This window comes from Melanostigma gelatinosum (assembly GCF_949748355.1).
Source record: "Melanostigma gelatinosum genome assembly, chromosome: 14".
Classification (NCBI taxonomy): domain Eukaryota; kingdom Metazoa; phylum Chordata; class Actinopteri; order Perciformes; family Zoarcidae; genus Melanostigma; species Melanostigma gelatinosum.
This window is the reverse complement of record NC_136647.1, coordinates 17,887,528-17,903,948: the sequence shown is the minus strand read 5'-3', so window position 1 is coordinate 17,903,948 and position 16,421 is coordinate 17,887,528. Positions and strand designations below refer to the sequence as shown.

Here is a 16,421-nt window from a genome sequence, read left to right as displayed (position 1 = left end):
TCCTTTCAGTACAAAGTACATACTGTTGGGACATACTACTTCCTCATAACATTGCACCTTTGAACTTTGACCCTCTTGCAGTTATATCTGCTGCACAAAAGGATTGTGGGTCAGAATAGCCAGAAAACTATGCTGGCTTGCATACTACAAAATGCGACCGGTTGTAGAACATCCTAGTATTTTTGGCGTGCTGCATTTGACATACTATGTATTAGGACATACTAAAGGACAGTACGTTTGTAATGACAGCTGCAGTCTGTACTAAAAGCAAAAAAGTAAAAGTATGCGATTTGGAAAGCAGCTACATTTCTCTGTGTAGCATCGATATGAGCAAGAGGGTCAAAGTTCAATGTGCAATGTTATGACGAAGTAGTGTGTCCCAATTGAATGCATTCTGCATGCAAGAGTGTGTACTTTGTGAGGGAAGCTGCAGTATGTACTAAAAGTAGAAAGAAATGTTTTTCTCCCTCCCCAGTCCTTGCTTGTGGTGGACCATGCTGCCATCCCTTTGCTGTCCACTTGTCACCTCTCTTGAGAGATCCTTCCTTCCCTGCCTCCTCATTAGCCACTTGCACACCTGTTCCTTGTTTCTTTGTTTGCTTTTATCTGTGTTTTTAAACCCTGTGCTTGTTTCCTGTCTTGTTGAATGAATATCTTTACTGTCATAATTTTCAACCATTCCTTAATCCTGTTTCCTGTCTTACTACTGAAGATTCTTTTTTTTACATCCTGTGTGTCTGCCAGTCGTCTCAGCGTGCTTTGATTTAGTAAAATCATCATCAGCTCAGCCTGCTGTGTTCTGCGTCTGCTCCTCTCCTCCTTCCTGGTGCCAGTAGTCCAAACTGTGACACAAGGGACGTTTTGTCAGTGCTATGAAACACATGCACGCTTCCTTAAACACTGTCCATTATAGGTAAGAGATGAATGACGAATGTGAACAACTGACAGGAGGTTTACTTTACAACGATTGGGATTTTCTTTCAGAAGACACCAGTGTCATAACATTTCAAATTCTTCCTCACGGAGGACATCATTTCTATATACTATTGTTTCATAAGATTGAATTGTTCTCCGGAGCACATAATTAATCACTCTCAAACGCTACATACATACATGTTTTATGACAAAAGGAGAAAAATTATGCAGGTTTTGTGTGGCCCTCTTTCTGTCAACTTTATCCGTTAGTGGTTTTGTACCTAAAGAGCATTGGGGGAACTTTTCATTTTAAATAAAAATAAACATGTTTTTCATGATGAATCAAAATGCATCTGACACACCGATCCCTCTGAACAGGAGACCATAAACTATGCAAATGTTCAAACCTTTACTACTCTGCACTAGCAGCCTGTAGCCACTAGTGGTCATCCATCTCACACAAGTTGGTTGGACTCACTGGTTATGTTGCCTTCAGGGACTGTTGTCAATACTGCAATTATTGTAAAAAAAAAAAAAAACGCACACAAACAACTCAACAAATCTGTAAATACAGCTACTGAAGGCGGAACTTTCTATATTAACAATGAAGTTTAGGAGTAGGAAAATATTTGATGAGAAGGATATAGGACGAATGTGGAGAATAACTTCTGAGGGATAAATTACTGACAACTTTGATTACATAGACGATACGCATGACTCTCCTCGTGTGACAGTGCAAATGCATCCCTGACTGTCAAAATGTACATACAAATTTAATTTAGTATTCCTAACGAGTCATTTAAACAGGCGACAGGAAGGAAGTCAAGCCGGTCATTAAATTGTGAGACGGGACACATGAAGACGCGCGTGAAGGCAGCATAGTGCCTGGACGGTCCCGCACAATGACGCTGGACACGGACTGTGTGACACTGGTGCCTCACGGATAAACAAACCCCTTCTTGCATGGCTCTACGGACCTTTAACAACTAACGTACACAGTCTCGGTGTTGACAGACTATTTTAATGCCTGACACAAGAAGTAACTTGGCTGAAGAAGGATGACTCCGTTGATGAAAAGTTAAACATGAGAGTTGAGTCCGCTGAGAGGTGAGTTTGATACAAGTTGTGACTAGAAAACATAACGGTGAGCTAACACTGGCTAACGCTGGGACGTAACGTTAGCAGCCAGGGGTCAGGACTCGGTCCAAATCCAACATACTACAGACCGTTATCCACCTTAATAGCGTTAGATAAATTAGCACGAGCTAACGCTACTTGAACATATAATAGCTTGCTAAATGATGCTAGTTAATTAGCCAATTACATCCTCTGTAATAAGAGCCGCTAAGTTGAGCTACAGGTAAACACTGGCTGACCTTACCATAATGACAGCTAACAGTGCACTGCCGTGTGCTGTGTGCGCTTTTCTTTGGCGCACTTGTTGCATCCTCAACTAACTGTAGCTCCTGCTGCTTAATCTAACGTTAGATTAATAGCATCTCGTGCAGTTTTGTTTTTATGTTATCTGTACAGTTGTTAGTTCTGCCAGGTTTAGATAGAACACATTAAAAACATGTCAGGTATAAATACAGTCATAATTAGCTGGGGAAGGCATCTGTAATGAACCATTCGGTCATGTATGTATATATACAAAGTATCGAATTATGTATTGGTAGGACGTCCGATAGACAAAGCACGCAGCTACTGACACATATCTCTGCATAGAGAGGGGGTTCTCAGAAAACTCACAGGTTTATAGGCGTGTTCAATGTGTTTGCTTTCCTAAAGCTCCTCAGAGTGCTGCCCTCTTTTTGTTTTCATCTGAGTCCTCCCTCTAACAAAGATGACCAACACTGAAATCATCGCCTGCTCTCACCATGCTGGAAACATTGCATTTCTTGCTACTAGAATCATCTTAAACATTTGAATATACCTGATCATTTTCTCCTATTCTCTCACACCCTCCACTGTCTCATCTCTCCAGTGACCTGGTGCGGTAACTGCATGCTGCATGTCTGATAACCACCCGTCACCCTCCCTCTCATTTCCATTGCATGCCACACCCCCTCCTTTAGAAATGCATGCGTCTCAACGTTCCTTGCATGTCCTGTGAGAGTGTCATAATGAGGGAAGACCGGGATAACCCTCTGGCACTGTCATCCAAGAAACCATGCCGGGGCCAGACGGACTACGGACAGGAGCTAGAGAGGCTGCGGGCTGACTGGGAATCAGACAAGAAGCGAGCACGGCGGGCCCGTGGACACCTCTCTGTGGAGCTTCGGCACCTGCGGGAAGAAGCGGAGAGGGAACAGAGGAAGGCTGTGAGGGAGCTGGCTGCCAGGCGAGGGTGCCAAAAGGATGGGCCCTCTAACAGACACTGGCGTCTGCTGGGTGAGGAGGTGAACAGTAACGACGGCGGACGATGCGCGGAGGTTAAGTCCACAGAGAAAGAGGTTTTCTGTGGAGAAACTTATCGAAAGCTGGAGCATTTGCTGCGGACGCTGTACGAGAAGATAAACGGCGAGCGGGCGCTCTATAAACTGCATCACAGGCAGGAGTCGGAGCTAGAAAAGGCCGTCTTCCTCTGCCACCTGCTCGAGGTCCATGGGAGAGCGCTGCAGGGGAGGCAGAGAGCAGGACACCCCAGCTGCATTTTTAACAGTCTCTCAAGAAAGCCAACCCAGGAAGACGGCAGTAACTCCTGCCAGGCGAAGCCTCTCCTGACCTACTCCAGGGCCTTGCCACAGGCCAGACCTCAGACTGCCTCCCAGTCACCCAAGAAGAAAACCAAAGCGGCTCGGAGAGAGCAGCCCTTAGGGAGGGCCCTCTGTGCAGCTGACCCCTGCACCGCCGCAGCGGACACCTGTCGGGGCGGCTCTCTGAAAATCTGTCACCCTGACAACTCTCCCCATGCCGGCTGGGACGAGCAGCCCCCCCACTGCGGCGAGTCCTCCGGGTCAGACGAGTCACCGCCCTCCAAATGCACGGACAGAATCATGGAGGTGAGCTATTTCAGATTTGCAAATTCCACACGTGGTTCCTAAATGAAGCGAGTGAGTAAATATTTAGCTTCTCCTCTTATACTTGTAACTCAGACACTGCAGCCGTGTGCACTTCTGTGGCCTCGCTTCATGCTCACACGGATTATGAAGCCCCGCAAGGATTTGCGCCCAAAAAATAGTTTTGAGTGTATTTTCTTTGTAATCAATCCTGTGCATTTGTAATGAATGAGATTACAAATATATGTAGAACTACGCTCATGAGGAGCTAAATATTAGCTGATCATCACAGTAATCCTACAGGAAGATAACATCACTAACGCCATGATCATCAAATCAAAACATACTAGTTATGATGTGGTACACACACACACACAGGCTGCATCACAGAACACACAATGTAAACATATTGATTGCAAATCAATGATCACTTTTTATCAATAGATCTTAAGACTAATGGGTGAAATCCTGATCTGTACCAACAGATGTTTTGGCGACTGAGCCCACATTATAGACAAAAGAAACTGAGGTATGCGCCATTTAGGTTATCATGAACAACTCTGTCTTCTTAGAAGTAGTTCTTGTACGGCTGTTTTTAGGCTTTTCTCGTGCTGAGTGACTTATACATGTTGGGATCTAAGGGAGCGTGTTTGGGTTATCAGCATTTAAGAAACTGAATTCTTGACATCAATAGAATTATTAATGTATGTAACAATTATTAATGATTATTAATAAAAACGGGGCACCACCCTGCGAACAGGGACCAATAACCAAACGATAAAACTAAGTCTCATAATTAGTAGTCACTCATAATGTCGATAGTCTGCGTATGACTATACATTCAGTGACAGTGAAGGTTTTAAGTTCGAGCACAGGCTACTACATACAGTCTTATCAAATACATATGCACAAGTAATCACAGACGACTGCTCCTGAAAGTATAACAGAGTTTATTAAATCAAAATAATAAATGATCAAATCAATTAATATTGCAACCAACAAACGTTATCATACAATTTTATATGCCTAAACTAAATAATGAATAAAATGGATGAGAGTGTATGTCTGTGTGTGTGTGTGTGTGTGTGTGTGTATGTGTGTGTGTGTGTGTGAGTCTGTGGGTGAAAAGGAAGGAGAGTTTTACAACTACCGCTAAAGACTACAAAGATGGCGGCGTCGAGTGATGCGGGCCAAAAGGGGAGGGGCCTTAAGATACTACAGCTAAAAACTACAAAGATGGCGGAGTCGAGTGACGAGGGCCAAAATGGCAGTGAGACTGCTGTACGTAATCACGTGTGCCGATGCACACATGTGTTGTGAGGCGATCGTTTGAACGGGGTTTCCCCAGGGGCAGAGATAGGAGCTGTGTGTGCGTGTTACGTGAGAGGAGGAAGAAAGGAAAAAAGGAGCGAGGACTCGACGTGCATCACACTTCGGCGTGCGATGTTGTAGGGAGCCTGAGTTTGCTGGTTCTATCACGCATAAGTATACCGCTGTCGTCTTTGAACTGCCGGTAACATATGCCGTGATAAGCCACGCACCTCAGCTCACTCACAGAGTTGATTTAATGAAAAGAGGTCTCCCACACGGAGTGGAAGACAATGAATGAAAATAATCCCAAATAAACAGTCATAGCAGTTAATACACTAATACAGCGGAGCTTCTCTGGTCCGCGAGGAGTTACGCAATATCTCGATATCACGCGACAGTAACTTAAACACACAAAAACACGGGAATATCAACATATAAATGAATGACCTGAATTAAACTTACTTTAATTTAAGCTAAGCTATGCCCAGATGCCAAGAATCTTACTTGTCGATGCGTCGTTGCAACGTTGAAGTGTGTTCGTGGCAACGTGGTCTGTTTTCCTCGTCGGGAAGGGGGAGCAGGGGGAGCAGGGGGAGCTTGCTTGCAACGCGGCTTTGCCGGCGCTGTGTTGTCGTGGCGTGAGCTCGCTCTGGAGCGAAACGCAGACGTGATCTATCCTCGCTGCAGGGAGGGTGATCTAACTTCGGCTGACGGCGTGGTCCGTGCGTCTTCCCGGGAATCGTCGGTGAAGGAGGGAGGCTTGGTCGTCTTTCCTTCGCCGGAATGGGGGGCGGGCTGCTTGCAGCGGGCGCTGTGTGTCGCACGGCTTTTGCTGGTGCGGCTTCGGTCCGTTGTGGCGTGAGCTCGCTCTGGAGCGAAACGCAGACGTGATCTATCCTCGCTGCAGGGAGGACAGTTTAACTTCGGCTGAGACGACGTGGTCCGTACGTCTCCCGGTAATCATCGGTCAGGAGAGGATTAGACGTCTTCCTGCCGGAGTGTGCACAAAAAGAAAAAGAAGCAAAAAGCGGAGAACGGATCGCTGAAGCGGATTCGTTATCGCGGGCGGAGTGGGCCTTTACTCAGCGTGGAACACGGCTGTTTCGGCCAGCGAAATGGCTTATGACCTGACAGGGTTTGAGGAGGGGAGAAGGGCCGCTGCTTCCTCGTGGCCAGCGTCGCGCTGGCGGGGAAGCTGGATCGTCTGTGGCCTGGACGGGGGGTCCGGGCGAAGAGAGTGTTTGCGTGCCTCCTGTTATCCCGCAGGGATTGTTGGAAAAAGCATTGAGGTGGGGGCTGGAGACAGTTTTGTAGAACAGTGGTTGAACCACAGGGGTCCTGGAGTCTCTTGGCTCTCGGCCAATGAGATTGCAGCGGTGCATTCAGGTGACCATGGTTTTTTGGGGGGGGGGGGGGGGGAATTCACACCCTAGTGTGAAATTCCACCAGAGGAGGCTTGCTCTTATCAAACTACAAATCAGGATGAAACCTTTGCTTGAAACAGTGAATGCCTGATTCTCTTTGTTCACAGCACATATTGAAGCCATATGGTCAGACCCCAACATACATTTGAAACACATGAGCACAGCTCTGGTACACACAAGGTTTAAAGTGGTGCTTTTGCATGATTCTTCATGGAGAAACTCACTTTTACCGTCAGTTAAATCAGCTCATCGATTACTCGACAAAATCGAGGACAATCCTCTTTCTGAGCATATTAGTTAGCCTCAATCAAGTGAAGGCGGTGTGTAACTGTGAAATGATCCCCTCCTATTTGAACCAAGCTTAGTGTGTGGTAATTTTTTAGGCACCAGAATATTTGTGAAGGCAGCAAGTGGTGCGTAGCCAGCAGCGGTAAGATGGAGAATAAAACAACTGGTAGCCTTTCCATGAAGAGTTTATTTTGACTATACTCCAGTACAACCAAACAGAGAACCAAACACTAGCTACTGTTGCAGCCTTTTTTATTTGCCACTATGGTAAAAACCCTTTAAATACGGCTGGTGTGAAATGCATGTTGATGTTGTCAGCGCTGCTGGCTGTCGGAGAAGAAGAGCTGTGCAGCACGTGAGCAGAGAGGAGGGGTCCGCACATGTGGCTGCATCTGTTTAGGCCTCTCGTTGGAGTGGCACAAGGTGGTCCGTGTGTTTCCGTCTCTTAAAATTTGGATTCATGTTTTCGTAGAGAGGAAATTGAATAATTAATCAAAGCCCCCCCCCCTACCGTGTCGACACAGCGGGGTCCACTCGCAGAGCCTCATATTTCTTGCATGGTCCTGCTCATGCATCGGCCTTGTTATCACAGTCAATATTTGAATGGTGTTCAAATGGGAATCTCCTTCAAAACAAGAATGGACTCGTGCCTCTTTCAATTATTCATGGCTTGTCGATCGTCTGTCAACTGTTGTTCACTTCAGTATATTTGTTTACAACACAAACGGGAATTTTTTCATTCCAGTCTGCCACCTTTTCGGGATTTTCGTAATAACCTGTTTGTTTTATGACAGGTTCATTTAAGGTATTTAAGGTTAAATGCGATACTGTTTTTGTATGTGAAAAATTGTGCATCATGCAATTCACTCAGAGAAATGTTCTTATCATAAAACAATTGAAAGTGCGGCTTATAAAGGAAAATGTAGCCGTGAGGATAGAGTCCTACATTTGTATTTAGGCTCTACCGACATTTTTCTGGTGTATTTGATGTGTAAATAGATGATCGTCGTTGGTGATTTTCTTAACTACTATTTGATACAATGCTAATTTGCTTAAATCTGAAATGATATCCTCAAGAAATCCAAAGACAGTTTGGATAAAACAAAGAAAAGCACGTATTTGTGTTGTTTGATATGATACAACAGTCAGACTCGGTGCATCACGACTGCGTTGTCTCTTCGGTCTCATGACGGGCAGTTCGGGGAGTTGTCAAAATATGTCAGAGTGATGATAGGATGTCAATACCACTGAGCCACGATGGATCCGGCTGCAGCTCATGTCTGTGCAGAGCGTAACGCTGTTTGACATGCGTTGGGTTTTGCTGACTGGAAGCTTTCCTTTGTTTCATATTTACTGTATGTCTGAGTCCACAACCTGTAATCTCCAAAGAAATGTGGTTCTCTGATTGGGAACAGAGGCGCTGACAGGAAAACAAGCAACAGAGGTTATTTTTGTTGTTGTTGCAGAATATAAGTAGCGTTGGGTGGAGTTCGCGTTGGGTGGAGTTCACGTCAGCAGGGTTGGATCCAGTCTTTGGGCTACTAAAGCCGAGGTCTTGTGAGCACACTGTAATTAATAAGGGAATAGACTGAAGCTGTAATATGCAGCGTAAGAAGCTAATTTTCCTGGGCGGGACCTGTCTGTCCGAGGCTCCTCATTGTGACATTTTTCTGTCTGTGAGAATGAACCCTTTCTCCTTGTGTTACTGAGTGTGTATGGGGATGATAGGAAGTCATTTTAATGTTCAGAGTGAGCCCATTGTAGACGATTGCAGCGTTGACTGCACTGGTAGTGGACCAGAAAACTGCCACTTGCAAAAAGGAATGTAAAAAAATGAAGGCGCAACGTCTATTTTTAACTTAGCTGCACCCGGCCGTGGGTTGTCCAACAGTGACCTTTTTAAAAAGAACACAAGGTAGACCGGTGCCTTTTCATCAAAGCAGCCCCACACTAACGCTTCAGCAGGCCTTGTGTCTGCAACAAAGCAGCCACAAAGTGTTCAAGTGCATTGTGACCCGCTGTACAGGAGATGACAATAGGCCTACAGTATGTATGCAAAGTATAGTAGCAGTGGGCGATTAAAAACAACATCTTAAACTATATGTGATTTAATATTTTGAAAGTGCATCACATACATGTCCAGCAAAAAGTCTGAAAATGTAATTGATAAACTGTTCATATATTTGCAACATGCCCGCAATGGGTTAAAATATCCAGATAGTATCCAGTTCAAACAGTACAGCGAATTATTGCCTTCTACTATATATGTCCAATTCTTTATGTGTAGACAATAATAATCCTTTCAGGGAGCGAGCGGTGGCTGCAAACACAGCAGCAGCAATGCCACTCTTGTGAACATGACATGGCTATTTTCCGCACGAGTCGATGATTGATGGTTCAATTTTTTTTGTCCAACTCGTCACCAGGGATGCACTGATCCAGTATCTGCACCAAACACTGACCTTATTAAGTGGATTGGGTTATTAAAGAACAGTTTCTTTGTCAATGTCATTAAAGCTGCATACGTTCTGCCACAGCGACGCCTGGCCTCACGTGACCTCCCGTGGAAGTGATCCAGTGAGTAGTCTGCGGTGTGAGACACACATTTTAAACGTGGGTACATGCATGTCCTCTACTTTCAGCTACAACCGGCTCTGTTGAGCTTCTTAATGTTGAGGTTGGAGTCATACTTTTTCATTTTTATTTCATTCTTTGTGCTTTTTAAACAGTGCAGAGTTTGCAGAGGCAGAGTGAGGAATTAACCGGAGGCATCCCAAATAAGTCAACAACCCCCCCCAGCCCGTGTTCAGCAGGCCGCTGCTTAAAGAGATTTATTAAGCTGCTTCTCCTCATTTGATAGACAATTAGGTGGAGTACTTGATATTAGCTTTTATAGAAGTGGGCAGTACGGCTAAATTACAGCTTTTGCATTAGACGTGCTGCTTTACATGTTGTTTTTTATGTCCGCGTCCGAAGCTAAATCACCAACACAAAAGTAGCATTCACTGGCTCGTAGACGTCTTATTTGTTTCTCTAGCGCACAACTGCAGTAAAACATCCGAATTAGTCCGGACAGGACACACTTGTTCCCCTGCAGCCTCCCCGTGTGTGTGTGTGTGTGTGTGTGTATTGATTGTTCAAGAGGGAGCCAACATCATTCCAGCGTCATCTCCATGGAAACGAGCTCTGGGCTGCGGTAATGATTGGGCCCCGTCTCAAAGCCTGCCTTTTTGTGATAGGACGACGGAAGCAGTCCTCCCCACCCCCCCTCCTCTCAGCGACACTCGCCGTCTTACACACATACATACATACACACACACACATACACACTCAGACACACACATTTTTCCCTCCGTCCTCTTTCTTCACCTATACGCCGCTGTAACCAAGAAGGGATTAAACAGCCCGTCGAGCCGTATTGCATCTGGATGAAATGCTTTTTGACACGGCGGCGTCAACGAGGACGGACTCGCAGCTGGAGAGACGACACGCCGCCCTCATCTCAGCCTCACTGAGAGAACGGGGACTTGAGTGGAGACCTGTTAGTTAGATCCTTCTCTTGTTGTTTTTCTTATCTCCTCCATCACACGTCTCTTCTTGTTTGCTATCTCAGTCGGGGCCTCCATGCGCTGTTCCAGCGTTACGGTGGTTAACTGGACTGGTGTGTCTTTTTCCTTTTTCTGGACAAATACTTTTGTCCCCCCCCCCGTCAGACGACAGAGCGGTGCGGCTATGGAGAAGCGAGCAGGACTCTGGATCTCAATGCCACACTGTGATGAATACTAACCGCGGGATGCTGAAGAATGCTAGCAGGAGGATGACACTCATTGAAGCCGAGGCCGAAAATATGTAAGATCCCTTTGGAGCTGACTGTCCTCATTTTGGAAAACGTCACAGCGCCGAGAGGGAGGAGGTTCTTTACAACTCCTGATTTAACCGTCACTGGTTTTGTCTTGGATATGGCACACGGACTCTTTCTCAAACCGATTGTAGGCAAGGAACTTCCCCAGTGCTGTTTTTGTCAGCTTAAACTCCCCACTTTATAGGGGTTTGCAAATTGAAGTCTTGGTGTTGAGTTACCATCAGGTATGGCAAGAACAGTCCTTTGCTCGGTTCCAGACACTTCACCACAGCTGTCAATAAAACCCTCCTGCTGGTGAACCGCTGGAGAAAGGGAGGACGGTGGCGTCTTTCATCATCGTGAAGTCGGACCTGCCACAGCTGATTCCGCGTAGTTCTCCTCCAGCAGATGAAAAGCCTGCCATGGCTCGGTCTTGGCCGGGCTCCTCGTTCAGCCACACTGATCCCACCTGCGCCGTTTGACTTTGACAGACAGTGATGTATGACCTGTGCACCCGGCCTGAGCAGCCAGAGTCTGCGCCGGCACACGCAGAGATGGAGGGCCGCGAGGTGGCCGAGGCTCTCGGGGGACGACAGCAGCAGGAGTCGAGGGGGTCGGAGGAGCGGGACGATAAGCCACACGGGCTCCTGGACAAGGCAGTCCCGGCCACGGCTAATATCACTTCGGCGACACTGTTGGGGAAAAGGCACCACTCGCTTTACGCCAACCTCAATGGTTTTGAAGCGGAAGGCATTCGCAAGGTGAGTTTCGAACAGTTGTTGAGTGTTCAAGTACCTTTCCTGATGGTTGGCATGAGAAGGTTTTGGGGCCTGCAGACATGCCAGAGTAGAAAACATGTTAGAACAGGTGGTTGGATCATCATTTGTGTTGGATCTCAGTGATGTTACACTGAACCTGTGTGCAGCACATTTTCTCGACACTTAATCTGGGACAGTGCTGTATCTGCTGTAGTAGAAACAGGGCTGGTAGGTATTCTGCTGACCTGTTGTGATCTTGTCCATAATTTCACACCTCTGCATATCCTGTTAGCACAGAAGATCCACTTAATGGCAGCCAATTGAAAATCAATAGGAAACCAGATTTCTATGTATCTGATGGCTGCTCATGATATAAATGCCTGTACAATGAGACATCACTGCAAGGAACTATCGGAATAACTTACATTACTCCATCCAACTAACAAAATATATATTTTTAATGTACCAGTTAAAAAACAAAAGTAATATTGTTTTTAACATCTGGAATATTTGCTTGTGAGAGGTTCAGCTGCACTAAATACAGTTGGTGGATACAGTATACAAGTGAAGTAAAAGTGTCTGTTTAGTTAAAACAGGGAGTATAATGTCTCCATCCTAGACTGTGAAGATGAAGGCAACTGAATCTACTTGTGCCATGTTGAGCTGCCACTCAGTCACCATCCACATACACTGTACATGTGCTGTTGTGTTGGCCTGTCACGGTAATTACATAATCGACTTATCAAACAATGTACAGGCCTGCCCTCGATCATTTTTACAAGATGGATTTATCGCACCTTATTTATGGACATGACCGCAATATTAATTTTTACGTTATAGAATTATTTTACAATACATATGAGTGACCTCAGTATGACCTCGATAATTTATGTTATAGACTTATCGTATGCTATATATGGACATGACCTTGATACGTTTTACGTCAGTGACTTGTCGTACAGCATATGGACATGACCTGAATCAAGTTTGCTGATCTTGATTTTGCCCGCTGTGTTTGACTGAAGAATATCACATTTTAGGCAACATGATGCCAAAATAATCAGCAGGGATTACCTGCCATTATCAGACATTCTGTGCCTAACCGAAAGACCAGGAAAAACTACACTGAGACACGATTTGTTGTCACTTCTGTCACCTTGTCTGTACTTGCGTTATTATGCTATTATATTATCATTATATCAATGGCATAAAATTGGCTGAAAATGTAGACCGTATCGTCATTGCATTTTTTTTCTGTGAGAATATATCGTCCAGCAAAAGTAGTTATCGTGACAGGCCTACTTTTGTGTTTCTCCACACCATCATATTTTAATATTAGATTATGTTTATTCTCAGCTGAATTTAGGGTTAGCTCATTAGTTCATTAGACTCTTGTTTGGAAAGGATTGCTCGCTAGTTAAAAGATGTCTGCCATACTTTCTCTATACTAGCACGACAGTGCTTTCCATCACCAATTCTTTCATGACACCTCAGTACTTCTTTCTCCTTTGTTCGATGGATTGAATGCATCTTTGGTTGAGACACAGTTTCATCCCATAGTTTCCTGTGTGCAACATTGCCTGCTGTCTTCCCCACCCCCGCCACTTCATTACCCAATCATTAAACAATGGCAGCGTAGTAAAAACCCCTAATGAACTGTCAACACACAACACGGGAGAGGATCCTTGGCCACAGAAGCTGAGAGGGAGCATCAAATGATGCATTAGAATCGATGATTTGGTTATTTCAGACCAGTGGGGGTTGGCAGGGGCCTGTCACTCTTAGATTATTGTTCATAATCACGCCATTATTTGCAGTGGGGGTACCTTTTCGTTTTCCTTTTGTCTTATATTCCACCCATAATGGATGCCTCTGTGTGTACGGCAAGACACATTTTTATAAGAACATAATAAACCTCTGTAGTTGTTAGAGAGGAAACCATTGATGCAAGACACAGAGCAGGTATTGTACAGCAGAAGGAAAGTGGGTGAAACTGTAGCTGGAAAACGGCATCATGTTCAGCAACCCCCCTATAAATGGAGTATATAGAAAGATGGCTGCATTCAGAGTGTAGGTTGATGTTAATCATCAGATCTCAATGATCCAGTGTGGCTCGGCCCACGCAGCAGAACGTTAATCCATGCATTGTATTCCACAGAAAGCTGGTAAAGTTTTGGTTCCATGCATTGACTAAACGTTTGATGATGAAAAACATGAATTTATCCTGATATCTGCTGAAAAGATCAGTCTTCTGAAACTTTTAGTAGAAATCGAGTGTGTTCATGGGTTGTCCACAAAGGCGGATACGTTGGTAATAGATTTGTATACCATAGGCAAACTTTGAAATAATGTCGGCAGACATTTTAAGTAGATGCTCGCCCTACGTTATTGGCCCGGAATACAAGAGGGCACTGGGGTGCTAGTTTCAGACTCAGCTGGAACCACCCTGCCACGTTTTGGTGCAGCAGATCTGTTGTGTGTCGCTACTGTATGTGGTTAAACTTGGCTAGGTGTAACATCTCATCTTGTTTTAGGTGTATCTACTGACATGGGTTTATAAGGAGTTATATTAGATCTAATATTTGCATGCCTTTTTATTTGCTCTTACCTTGATTCTCATTCATTCAGTCCACTTTCCTTTGCTGTGGCTCATGTGACGAACAGACCTACTCTGCTAGTCTATGAGCGCAAATCACACAAAGCAGTTGTCAGTCTCTCCACTTGGAGTCTCTGAAGGCTAATGAGCTTGTTGTCTGTGTGGTCCTCTGTGATCCCAACTCTTCCACACCTGTCTGGATAGCATATGGCTGCCTCGCTGATGCTTGATGGGTTTACGCAGTTCAACAAGGAGCTACCAAGAGATGAAGTACAAACAAAACCCTGTTTCTCCTCAATAGAAAGAGCTATTGCAGTGAAGTGTTGGTACCTTTGTCACACGCGGTCCTAACTCAAGCGGCGCTCCATCCGTCACTGTGAACAGTGGCGTCTTTAGGAATACCTGGTCAGGCTGTTTGACTGGAGACTGTGCGAGCAGGTTTCAGCTCTCTGACAACTTTTTGTCAGAGAGCTTTTTGTTTATATTTGGGGTCCTTATGGTCACACAAGAATACCTTTACCCAGGGACACCGGAAGTCGGTCAGAGTTGGGGGAGCTGAGAGTAAGTCGGCCTATTTAATGACGTCATACATACTTTTTGCATAGTTTGAATGGCCAGGATAATATATGTTTAATAGTTATTAACAACATTTACACTGATATTCAGGTCCCCCTCTGCATCTATAGAGGGCCCAAGAAAATGTCGAGAACAATGCAATTTATATATATATATATACACACATACACATACACATACACACACCTTACCTCCAGTTATACTAGAGTACTTGTGCTCAATCAGCTGTGGTTCTATGGCCTGTAAATCTACTGTAGACTTTGTTACCTTGTCAACATCTCATTCCAACTGCTGTGGAGACAATGACATAACTGATGCTCAGCAAAAATCCTGCAGAGGGTCGAGTGTTAGACGCCAGCCCTACAGGTCACCACCGACCTGGTCTGCACCTGTGTCTGTCTAGGAGACCTGATGTCACCATTACGCTTCCTGTCATCCTCTGAAATGAATCACTAATCTCAAAGAGGTCTTTGAATTGTGAGTCATCTAGGGGTGTAACAATACGCGTATTCGTATTGAACCGTTCAGTACGAGGCTCACGGTTCGGTATGCATGACGAACCGAACAATACGTTTGAATCAAAAAATTTAAAAAAAATGTATTTATTTTTTAAACTTTATTGATGAAGAGCCACGTTCAAACCTTTATTGATGAAGAGCCACGTTCACTCAGGTTTAGTGCCATCATCGTTCATACTAAAATGATGATGGAGAAGATGTAAGTAACAATAGCATTAAGGAGCAGTTTTTGTTTTTTATGCATATGTGTTGCTAAGAAGACACCCCAGAAGATGGGTCACTCAGGTATAGTTCCATCATTGTTCAAAGTCAAAGAATAACTTTATGATGTTAGTTGTAATGAATAAATATATTTTAAAATCAAGTACATTTCTCTGGCATTTATAGTTTTCTACTGTACCGAAACGTGACTCCACTGTATCATACCTAACCCAACCGTGAATTTTGTGAACCGTTACACCCCTAGAGTCATCCGCTTATTGTTCTGCTTCTGATGAAGTATGTGATGATGAGCCTAGCAGCCACTGTGTAAAACAGACATGTATCGCCTAGATTACAAAGGTTTTAATGTCTTAGTATTGTTGTTGTGTTTCCTCTCATATTGCCATTGAATACCCACTTGTTTCTTGTGAGGCCTTCTTCCATGTGCAGCACTGGAAATGGTCCACAATGCAAATGATGTTTGGAAAACCCCGTAGAACCTGAGAAGTAGTGGATTACCCCCCCCCCCCCTTCTTGCCTCAAGGCCCTACTTGTGTGTATGTGTGTGTTTGCACATATGAGTGTGTTATTGGCCAGTCTCGTTGTATGACTTGTGAATAATTGATGGAGCAGTGAGAGGGGAGTCTCTGGAGTATTGGTCTTGCACTATTCCAGCCCAAACATCTCTCTACGGATCAGGTGGTCAGACATTGCATTCGCTGTCACATTCACTCACAGCTGTGAGTGAATGGACTGTGGGGGATCTCTTCCACTCCGCACACTGCTCTGTATGTGGGACTGACTGAATACATTCTGTTGACCAGTATGTGCTCCACCAAGTATTGCTGCTCACTGGTGCATACATTCTCTGTGAACACCTGAGAACATCTTTCACATATTTTTCACGTAAAAAAAAACATGCATTGTCCTTATTGTGATATAATGTTGGTTCTCATCCCATCTTTCACCAAATGAGTTTATGCCGTTTATTGGC

General features: G+C 44.7%; 1 protein-coding gene across 1 annotated transcript in view; it reads left to right on the top strand.

Annotated features, from left to right (window-relative positions):
• Positions 1-3,017: 3,017 nt before the first annotated feature.
• tspoap1 (TSPO associated protein 1) overlaps positions 3,018-16,421 on the top strand; it is a gene marked incomplete at its 5' end in the record, with an annotated part of 60,125 nt that continues 46,721 nt past the window's right edge. Inside the window, 2 exons of the mRNA XM_079283145.1 lie at positions 3,018-3,917; positions 11,270-11,539. Of these exons, the coding sequence (XP_079139271.1) occupies positions 3,018-3,917; positions 11,270-11,539 (1,170 nt within the window). The remainder of the gene's footprint in view (positions 3,918-11,269; positions 11,540-16,421) is intronic.